Source organism: Rhagoletis pomonella, unplaced genomic scaffold, assembly GCF_013731165.1.
Source record: "Rhagoletis pomonella isolate Grant_MI unplaced genomic scaffold, Rhpom_1.0 Rhpom_scaffold_00005, whole genome shotgun sequence".
Lineage (NCBI taxonomy): Eukaryota > Metazoa > Arthropoda > Insecta > Diptera > Tephritidae > Rhagoletis > Rhagoletis pomonella.
The window spans coordinates 44,819,743-44,831,566 of record NW_023458559.1 but is presented as its reverse complement, the minus strand read 5'-3'; the positions used below and the strand labels follow the sequence as shown (position 1 = coordinate 44,831,566).

The following is an 11,824-nucleotide window of genomic DNA, read 5'->3' as shown; positions in this document are numbered from 1 at the left end:
TACTTTCTATATTGCAAGCAGGGTATACACAGCTTGCTCATTCCTCTCTTGTCTACCTTTTGCTTTTAACTGATTCAACTTCAGTCCGAGGCGGCAGCAAATGAGTGCTTTGCTAATTTTTGTTGCTGTGCTTTACTTAACAAAAAAAGTCTTTTTGGTTACTCATACATGGACTTCACAGCCCTTTGATTGAGAGTGAATTCGCTTGAATGTATGTATGTATGCCCGAATATTCAGTGGAGTCCGGAAATTACACTATGCGCCAAAAACATGGTAGCAGGTTTCATGTTCCATCCAATCCGGTCATCCCTCGGCAATCAATGGCAATGAAAAAGCTTCTCATCAAAACTATTTGCCGCTAGGAGGCGGGAAAAAAATGATCGGTCCCTCCATCTGTGTATTTCTATAAATTATTTTTTACTTTTTAGTTCACATTGTAATAAAAGAGAGTTTTTAGTTTTAAGCTATAATTTTATTGCAGTTAAGGGCATACACTTTCGCACTGATTTCGCGTATTACCAACAAGATGGGGTCACTATAACCTATAAGTCCCATACAGCTGATATGAGATTGTGCATTATAACTCCTTCAATTATGCAGCTAGGAATATGAAATTTCGCTCCATTTTCACTTATTATCAATAAAGACTTTTTAGTGAAAATGATAAAGATCGGGCGCTATAACTCATAGCTCCCATAAAACTGATTGTTCAGACATCAGGATTCATTCACTTAGATTGCTAAAACCGTGTAATTTTGTGAGCGTTTTCGTAATTAATACAAAATCGACCGAGAAAATCGGTCGGTGTCCATTCGAACGACATGGCCAAGCCAGCGGAGCCGCTATATTTGAATTCGCTGCACTATGCCCATGTCGTTGCACAGCTCATACAGCTCACCATTAGCCTTATTAAATTAACGACTTAATGACTTTCAGTGGTTATTTTTTGGGGACTTAGTATCACAAGGCAATTGTGACGAAATTATTTCTGCCCACATCTGAGTGCTCACAACAAATACATATGTATGTATGTACATCCATAGAAATGTGTGTATGCAATTGTGCATAAATATGTATGTTGGGACTATCACAATGAATAGCTGTGTGCTCTTTTACGCTTGGCGCAGCTCCATCAAAAAGCGCTGTGCTCATATGCAGTACATATAATTTGCCAATAGGGGTATGCGCTTGCACTTGCTGACGTACAAACATACAAATTAACATAGCACATATGTGTGTATGTAGATACATCTGTATATGCATAGCTATATTGCCATGGATATTTGTATATGTACATATGTCAAGCCATGCATTATATTATGACATATTTTTTTTGATATAGTATTTGTGTAGTTGTTGTACTTTTTATTTGGAACACTGAGAGCGCAAAATAAGCACACACAAATGATGGTGGGGCGCAATGGCTGATGGCTGGGGGCGGTCAGCACAAAAAACGAACACAGGCACTAGTATAGACGACGTAGAACGACGTACCATACAACAGCAATTGCATGCAATGTGATTGCTGCCAAAAAATTGCAACGAAACGCAGCAGCAGCAGCAGTGCCGCAGTAGCTGCGCAGTTAGCCGTGATGCTATGAAGCAAACAGCGCGGTTAGCGTAAGCTGCTGTAAAGTACTTCATAGTGAGTCGAACGTAGTTTTGTGAGAGCGGGTACGTTTGCTAGCTGGTATATTATGTAGTTGTTGTTTATAGTGGCGACGCCGATGCGATGATTGCGATAGTGCTGGCGAAGCAGCCGCCGGAGACGACGATAACGACTGCGTTAACTTCGACGTCCACCTCGCCCGTGTATTGGCTTGCTTGCTGTTTGCGCTGGCAGCGGTGCCGCATACACTACGTACGGAGTACTGCGTGAATCCTAGCGTTTGCTTGGGTTTAGTCAATCGAGATTCGCGGTTGATGTTGGTCGTGTTTTCGGCAAACAGTTCTACTGAGCAACATAATACAGAATAATAGTATATACAGTATAAATGGCACACACAACATAGAAAATTAAAATAATACAATAACAAGGTGTCAGCTTCTTACCTGCCTCAACAAAATTCAACAATACAATATTGAAGTGTTTGTAAATAGTCAATGAGTGAAGATAAAAATTATTTTAACAGCAGATATTTAGTAAAGGGAAATATAAATATAGCGAGTTAACTGTAACGACGATAACGAATTTCGGTGATTTCGGGTAAAAAGAAACGAATTTTTTTGTAAAGTATTGCATGAATTTTACGAATATTGTAAAGGAAGTAAGTTTATGGTATGGGAAAAGTAAAAATTGTTGAAAAGCGATAAAGTTAATTAATTGTTGCAAATTACTAGTTACGGGGAAAAAAAAGAAAAAAAAATAAAAACCAAAATTTAAATAGTTAAAAAAAAAAAATTAAACAAATTTATTCACAAATCCTCATAATTTAACCGCAAACATTCCTAAATTCCTTTTACAATAACCTAATTGCCAAAAGTGTCGCTTCTGCTAGTACAGGAACAACACCGTGGATTATGTTCCTTGTATAAGTGGTTGTGTGCACTTTCCGTAAAAAATTGCAATTCGCAAACAAATACAAATCAAAATAATAATAATCAAGTTTACACCAAATAAAGTCAGAACTTACAAATAAACCAGAAACAAAAAATAAACGCTAAAAAACTCTCAAAACAAACCACAGCAGCAGCGGAAGCAGTTTAAGTCCGTGGCACGGCCAGGCAATCAGCCACCAAACCAGCACGTCAACAAGAACGAACAACTACAGCAAGCGCAAATAGCAAAATTTTTAAGAAAACCACAATAAAAACTAAACAAAAATCTTGCAACTAATGAAACCAACAACAACAACCAAACAAGCTTACAACCAAACCGCCGATCAAGTAGCCAAAAAATCTACTAAAAAAACACAGGCAGTCAGTTAGTCAGTAGTGGCAGTCAGTGCAGTTGTGCAATATTTGCAATGCAACTGCTATGCAGCAGCAGCTTGCAAGCTAACTACTAACTTGCGATTTTAGAAGTAACATTACAACAGCCATAGTTGGAGTTAAGAATTGATTTTTGTTTTTTTTTTTTTTTTTTTGAAAGTGAAAAATCAACCACAAACAACAGTCAAAACTATAAAAAAAAAAACTAAAACTTCTAAATGTTACAACTGCAAGTTGTGCAATAATCGCCTCCTCCACTTTTGACCACTGCCACCTTAGCCAAGCGTGCGGGCACATAGTGTCGAGAATCGTGTTTGTTTGCATTTTTCCCCTGTGCTGACTTTTTTTTTGGGGTTTTTTCGACAATTGGTTTAACGTCAAATTTCCTGTTATTACTCTTTGCACGCGTGCATAGCTACAAACATACATAAATGTGTTTTTTGGATTTTTGATTGCGCTCCTTGCAAAAATGAGTGGACGACGCAACAGCAGCGGCACTTCATTCACAAAAACCAGTGACAGTAAATGCAAATGCAAGAAAAGTGTAAGGAGGCTGTGCGAAAAATTAACTATAACATATTAAACGAATTGTAAGTTGCAAAAAAAAAAAAATATTTTAAAGAACAAAAATTAAAAACAAAAACAGCAAATAAGAATAAAGAAAACTGCCACATACTAATAAGCGTTGCACAGAAATTGTGAAATAAAAACGAAAGCATTGCGTAAAAATTGTGTAAAATTTAAAGTACAACAAGATACGCCAGCAGTGACAAGCAGAAACATTGCGCTAGTCGCGATTGTGTGCTGGAGAACGCACCTAGCGTTTTTAGATAACAAAACATTAGTGACGAATACAACAAGCAAGAATTGCCAAAATAAATTTTGTGAATAAAGTAAAAAATAAAAAATAAATAAATAAAATTGCCAAAAAAATTTGCAACGTAAATCTAAAACATTTTGTTCAAGCAAACAATTGCGAAACTAAATAAAAAAAAAAAAAATTGTGAAAAACTTCAAACAAATTAAAAAAAAAAGATATTTGCTTAAAAATAAAAAAGTGCACTGAAAACGCAACAATCCTCACTCCAAAAAAATACCCTCAAAATTATGATAAACTAAATTAAGTGAACATTTGCAACCAAAAAGCAAAGTACCTAACTGAGTCATTACAAAGAAACAAAATTAAGTGCAACTTCAAAGTAAACCATTTACCCTCATTAAAAAATAAACGAAAAAAAAACAAAAAGTGCAACCCTGTGTGTGCCTCCGCTGCAATTCAAGTGCAATCTCACTAAATAAAAGCAAAGCAAAAGGCAAAATAAAGCAAGCACATACATACAAATATTTTTCGCAACAACAGCTAAAAAAAAACTAAGAACAGTGCAACAACTCACCATTGTGCGAACAAACAGTAGCGTATAATAAAAGTGTAAAAGTGGAGACATAAAAACGTGCAATAAAAGGACTTGGGCTACATTGTATGTAACTGCAGCTGTGCGTTTGTGTGCAACTGCCCCCTAACTCGCTTCATTTGGCTACACTTCTACACTACTACTCCTCCCACCTGTAAAAACGCTATTACTGCCCTGCAGACACAGGCGTAAGGCGCATTGCATAAAAGATGTGTAAAACAAACAAGCAGTGAGAATAAGTGATGAAAAATCGAAAAATTGACGTACCTGCAAATAGTAAAAAAACATATATACATACATATGTACATACATACATATATAATTGTTGTGTACATACAAACATAAATCGAGCGCATTGAGCACTTAGCGTTTATTAGCAATAACTTGTATTAATTACATATGTACATGTGTACATATACACAAGTGTATACGTCATTTGCGTGCAAAAAAGCGGAAAAGTAACTGTGTAAAAGGATATGGAAAATTTATTGTTGCAAGAAAGCACCAGCGTCAAGCGAGTTTTTGTGAAAGCTAAAAAGTAGAATAAAGCGCCAGCAAAAAGTGTGAAAAGCAGTCAGAAAGGCATACAAGCTTGCTGGAGAAAGGATAACAGCGCACTACAACATGCCAAATTGAGTATAAATAAATAAATAAATAAATAAATAAATACTACAAAACAGCAGCAATCAATCAACCAATACACCTCAGCAGCACCACCAAATAAAAGAAAACAAAAATCTATAAAAAATCGATTAATTCAAAAATACGAATTTAAAAAATATAATTATAAGTAGATAAGTAAAAACAAAAAGAAACGGTAATAAATAGCTACAAAAAAATATAAAAATCTAATTAAATATAAAAAAAAATAAATGATAAAACACTTTAAGAAATATCGACTCACAAAAATTAATATTCCAAAAAAGTAGTACTGTTACAAGTTTACAGCGTAAAACGCCAACTTATTGCAACCACTAGTTAGCTGTACAGTAACTAAAACAAAAAAAAAAAATAGTTTTTGGGAAAATACACCAAAACTTACGAGTATTTCAACAACGCAAATTGTATTGTTGCTATTTTGTCGGATAAAATTTAATATTTTTACCTTTTTTATGTTTCTGTGAAGTGTGAAATATCAAGAACAACAAGCAAATAGTGCAGTTACTAAGTATTAAAACAGCAACAAGCACAACAACAATACGCAAACTCATGAAATTTTAATGACACCAAGAACTATTGTTCAAACAAAAACGGCGAAAAGCATAAGCCAACTCTACCAACAACAAAAACAACAAAACGAAAAATAGCAGAGGCGTAAAACAAAAGGCCTGAAAGGAGAAGGCGTGTTGTGTTTTACAACAAACAAACAAATAAATACAATAAAAATTAAAACAAAAACAAAAAGGGCCAATAGAAATTCCCAAGCAGTTGTGTGTGTGTGTGTATGTGTGCGTGGCAGTATATGTTTTTACGTCTATGCATGTCAAAAACTTGTTAATTTGTGCATCGTAAATCATTTCGAAACGTCCAAAGTCACAATATTGTCATCAACAACAACAGCGACACACTAATAACTGTGTACAGTGGGTGGTGACACACACAGGCAGTCGTCAGTCGCGCAGCAGCAGTAGTCGTCAGTCATACAGTGACGCGCGCGCTCGCACATACTAAGGTACCTTCATAGTGACGACGACGACGACGACGCAGACAATGCAAACGACCACATCAACTGCAGGCGTGTAAATTTTTTGTTGTTTTGTATCTATCTGCAGCTATTATCAACGCCCTACCTACACGCCCAACAACAGCTACACACCTACAACTACATAAATTAGCTACCAATTACCTGAAAAGTCGAAAGGCAATTCAAGCGTACTCACTCAACCTACTACCTGTCAGCCTCGCAGCATACTGTTTACGGTCTTCTCCTACCTTTACGCGTTAAATTTCCGTCCTCCGTCCAACTAGGCCTCCCGCAGCAGCAAGCACATTGCGAGCATTTACTAGCCAAATTAGTACGAATTATTGTTTTCCATCCTGCTGCGGCATTCACGTTTTCTTACGTTTCTTCCTGTGAAACGCACGCGCGCACGCTTAGTTGCAAGCGCATTTCGTTTCACTGTCACACTGCGCTTCATCATTGTTGCTCCGCGCGCCTAGCGTTGGTGGTAGCAACAACCTGCGCGCAGATCTTCTACAAGCGTAACGCGCCAATTCGTTTTGCTGCGCTCGTTTAGAAATTTTTGCATATCTACTCCCTTTAAATGTGTTGCGTGCGCTGGACGCGTTCAACAGCAACAGTGCAAGAGTAGAGTGCGTGAAAAATGTTATTAAAAATGGAACAGCAACAAGCAACAGCGTCGTTTATATCGTCGCTTAATATGTCACCATTCACCATGCAGCTGGATCCACAACAGCCGTCCAGTCCAGCTTTGGGCTGCACGGGCGGTCCCAATAGTGGGCAAACAAGCGCCAATTCCAGCGCCGCCTCCAATCGTGGCAGCGGTGGCAATGCAGATGCAACAGCGCTTAATAGCGCCGAAGCTGATTATAGCGCTTATGCGCTCCACTTGAGCGCTGGCAGTGGCGGTAATACGGCGGGCAGTGGCAATAATGATGGCGTTGCGGGCAATACGGGCAACGCACATCATCAACATCATCATCACCAGCAACAGCAGCAGCAGCAGCAGCAACAACAACAACAACAGCAGCAGCAGCATTATCAGCAACATTATCAAACACAGCAACCGCAGCAGCAGCAGCAGCAGCAACAACTGCAGCAGCAACAACAACAACAACAACAACAGAATATTGCCAACAATCCCAACTTTTCATATTCGTATATATATAATTTTGATTCACAATACGTATTTCCGACAGGTTATCAAGACAATACGTCATCACATTCGCAACAGAGCGTTAGCGGCGGCGGTGGCGGTGGTGGCCCGGGCTCTGGCGGTGGTGGTAGTAGCGCCAGTAGTAATGTCACCAATGTTGTACTACTCAATGGCAGTAATCCAAATGCTGCTGGTGGTTATATGACACTCCTGCCACCGGCCACCTCGAGTGGTCAAATGGGCATATCGGCGGGCGGCACAAGCGCTAGCGCTGGTGGTGGCTCCGGTGAGGGTATTGATTTCAAGCATCTCTTCGAAGAGTTGTGCCCCGTTTGCGGTGATAAGGTGAGCGGCTATCACTATGGGCTGCTGACGTGTGAGTCTTGCAAAGGTTTCTTCAAGCGTACCGTGCAAAATAAAAAAGTATACACATGCGTCGCTGAGCGTTCCTGTCACATCGATAAGACGCAACGGAAGCGTTGCCCCTACTGTAGATTCCAGAAATGTCTCGAAGTGGGCATGAAACTTGAAGGTGAGTGAATAATACATTTTTTTTTAATTTAACCTTTTATTTTTCTATTGAATGGAATTGTATGTTTTTAATGTGTAAGAGAATTATCCCTATTAAAATGGTTTAGAATGTTTTAACTGAAGAGCAACAAATAGCAAGGTGTGCGTACATAGGTATAAAATAAAATAAATAAGCCCAATCTGAATTTATGATATTTTACATACGATGATATTATATTGAGAGGGCCGCTGCACCGAAGTACAAAACTGGAATTTACTCTTTATAATTCAATGAAGCCTTCATTTTTCAATAAATTTTACTAATACATTTTTTAGTGAAAAGTGCAGAAAAAGTAGTAGTATTACATAAAAAACTAGTTGAAAATAATTTTAGGGTTTCCCTAAAACGAAAAAAAACATTCACAAGAAAAATTCTAAATGTTATAAAATAATGTTCACAAAAGTTAATAGTTAAAAGTTAATGATCTTTAAAAATGCATACACAAAATTTTTCTAAAAACTCACAAGAAAATTTTATCTTGGTAAAAGTTTTTCTTTTGACATTTCGAATATTCAATGGAGAACCGATTTTCTTTAAAATTGCTACTGTTTCTGCATTTACAAAATCGGGTTCAACTGGTCATTTGCCAAAAAAATATCAAATTGATTGAAAACTGAGGGCTGCAGTAATTTAATGAACAGGAATTTCCGGTTTTGAACCACTGTGCGGTGTGGCTGAGTGATTAGAGGTGCGTACTACCAATTCGTAAGACCTGGCTTTGTTCCCAGCTGCGAGCAATAATTAAATTAGGCAACACTTTTTCTAACAGCATTCGGAGGCCGCGTAAAATTGTAGGTCCCTCCATTTGAGTTATAAGATCGATCAGGACGCAAACTACAAACTGCTTGACGCAGTCAATATATTATTATTATTATTATATTAAGCAATGCGTAACAGAAAAATCAGAAGATTCCACATCTTTCAGTATGACGGAAGTAGAATATTCGAGAAAAAGATATGAATGAAGATATGTGTGTTGCCATAGTGGCTCAATGAGTCAGTTGGCAATGTGGTGTATTTGAGGGAGTACCCCGCAAGAAAATCAAAGTTAAGCGGACTAGCCATTATTTTTGAATTATATTTAAGAGTCCGTTGCATGACAAAAATAGTTTGCACATCTTTCAAAGCTTTTATTTTTGGTTTTGTTTTCTGCGCATATGTAATTATTGAAGATGTGGAAAATAATTAGCGAAATAGTGAATAAATATGAATTCATAAAACTCTTTTGGTTTATGTACAGTAGACCGTTCGTTAAAAATAAAATTTGGTTTGCCGGGTGGAAAAAGATGTGTTTTGGTCTAAAAATAAGCTGTGCCAAATTTTATTCGAATATGATAACTCCAAGTACTTGCGCGTTGCATTTGAAAATTTAGAAAACCATATGCATTCTGGGAAACAATTTTTTAACAAAATAGTTGAAAGTCGTGAATTTTATAGTCATTTGCCATGTAAAATAACCTACACAATCTGAATATGAGGTCAAAAATTAAAAAGGTAGAATACGTTTTAAAAATTTGCGAAATTATCGTCTTTTTCAAATTGAGATAACAGCATTTTCAATTTTTTCCAAAAATATCCGGTTGTGATTATCACACCACAAAAAGATCTCCACCAGATTAAAGGTCTTTGAAATCCCTACGAACCTGCTATACAATGTTTTGCAATCAAATTATCAGTTTAAGAGTTATCTGCCAATTTATTAGTGAAGTCGGACACAATTTTAAGTCGCATCGTTATTCTACTGTGAATTACACCTAAAAGCTGCAAACTTGTTGTTCTTATTTTTATGCTATGTTAAAGCTTATTTAATTTCAAAGTATATAGATCCAAATTTTTTGCAAATCGATTTGAAAATAGAAAAGTTATAGCAAATTTAGTAAATGACATTGGATTCAAGCAACGTATCGATACTGTACAGCACATTTGATTGTAAAATAAATTAAAATATCATTTCCAGAGGCATGTTATGCACATCGCAATTAGAAAAACAACTGACAATAGGTTTGTTTCATTAAGCAATAGTTTTAAATATTTTTTAAAAATTGTTACAAATTATCATGCTTTGGCTAGCAAAAAAGTTGATAAAATAAGATAAATTGAGATAGCAAAATAACATTTGATTTTTAGATAAGGTTTGGAAGTTTCTGCGGGATACATTTATACTTGTAAAACTGAAACAATGGTACTTATTGAATGTACTATGTATTTATATTATGATCCTTATTTTCAAGTAATACTACGCTCAAAATAATGTCTAATAACCGCTGGAAAAGCTCATCTGGTCAACCTAGTGCCCAGTAGGCAAATTCAATAAAATGTGGCCAAATTTGATAAGAAAAGAATATTTCAGAGAAAGCTTGTAAAAAATGAAACTATATTTCATGATTTTTTAATAAACAAGTGCCGATTTATTGTGTAATGTATATTTTTTTTGATATGCTTCCTCAACACCAAAAGCTTCAGCTGCTGCAACCAAAATATGTACTGCCTTCCCGGAGGATACTTTGGCATCGTCCAGTAACCAAAATAATTTTTTTTTGTTCCACATCATATGCCAAAGTTTTTTTTTTACCGTCAGTATAGTATATTTTATTTAAAAGAAAACATGCGATATTTGCTATTTTGTTTGTCCGTAAACTATAGGCTTAAGTTGTTCTTTAAAATGTCCACAGATACATATGTATATTTCTTCCTGGAAAATTGTATTCTTTATCCTGTAGAAACTTTATCTGTTATTTTTTCTCTCTAAATTTATCCCTTTTTTATAAACTTTTTTGCAGTTTTTTTCGTATTAAACCGCCAAGCCCTGATAATTCGTAACAACTGTTCCAAACTATTACAAACTATTGCTTAATAAACAAACGGTTATTAGACATTCTTTTGATCGTAGCATTACTTGAAAATAAGGATCATAATATAAATACATAATGCATTCAATAAGTACCATAGTTTCAGTTTTACAAGTATAAATGTATCCCGCAGAAACTTCCAAACCTTATCTAAAAATCAAATGTTATTTTGCTATCTCAATTTATCTTATTTTATCAACTTTTTTGCTAGCCAAAGCAATTCCTTGCATTAGCAATTCGCTAGTGAATAGTAATGCAACTGTCAACACTCCGATATATCATATAATAACGATTTTCTGCATAACTGGACGTTAGACAGTTCGCTAGCCAAGAAACTAAATATGTGCGCCCACCGATTATTTTATAAAATATTTTAATGAAACTTATCAATTTGGCAAACTATTTTTATCTTCCAACTTAATTTTCGGAAAAATCTGGTCCTCTGAAAGCTCCGGGCCCGGACGGAAATATCTGACTAGTGCTCACATCTGAGAGTCGGCTATATCGCCATCGTTCCACCGGGGGCCGATCTACAGGGATGCCCTTCTTAAACTTCTTAGTCGACGATGGGGGTGTTCGTTCATTCAGTTCAAATTGTTTCGGTATTTGAAGTAGAATTTCGGCATAAAATAAAAAGTTATGAAATTAAAAAAAAATGGGCGTACCACCGCCCACTTATTATGAAATGTTGTTTCTCTGTAGTCCCTTTACCAATCCCCACCAACCGCGGTGCAAACATTGTTTAGGGCCTCGTCAAAAAACCCATTGAAAATGTTTGAAATCGGACTAAAATTACTGCCACTTACCATATAACGGTATACCTCAGACCTACGAAAACTCCGATATTTCAGTAACCAAACATGCCAATTTACAACAATCTTCTAGCAAGACAAGCAATTATTTCAATATCACATGGCATATTATTGAAACTGTTTGACATCGGGAAAAATACTCTTCCTTATCGTGCAGTTTACTGAAAGGTGAATAAACGATATTTGATACGTACGCCGGGTATATACATAAAGTTCGGTTTCGCCCGAACTTACTTCTCTTAATTTTTTTTTTGTATGTATGTTACCGCATAACTTAGGACCACGTTAACCAAATTCTATAATTCTTTTTTAAAGGAAAGGTGCTACCTCAGAAGTGGTCGCAAACTTCGGTTTATTCGGTTTAGATCGCATCATTGAATCTTGAAGAAATTAACGATCCTCTGAAATTTGT

The 11,824-nt window shown here is 36.2% G+C and overlaps 1 protein-coding gene across 3 annotated transcripts in view; it reads left to right on the top strand.

Moving 5' to 3' along the window:
* The first annotated feature begins 1,860 nt into the window (after nucleotides 1–1,860).
* Nucleotides 1,861–11,824, top strand: part of LOC118739040 (nuclear hormone receptor FTZ-F1) — a 628,268-nt gene continuing 618,304 nt past the window's right edge. For 2 of the 3 annotated variants that reach the window (XM_036470138.1, XM_036470136.1), the window contains exon 1: nucleotides 5,210–7,712. In XM_036470138.1, coding sequence (XP_036326031.1) covers nucleotides 6,668–7,712 — 1,045 coding nt within the window. In that variant the 5' untranslated portion in view covers nucleotides 5,210–6,667. Of the gene's footprint in view, nucleotides 1,980–5,209; nucleotides 7,713–11,824 lie in introns of those variants that run through there. The other variant, XM_036470137.1, reaches the window with a different exon arrangement.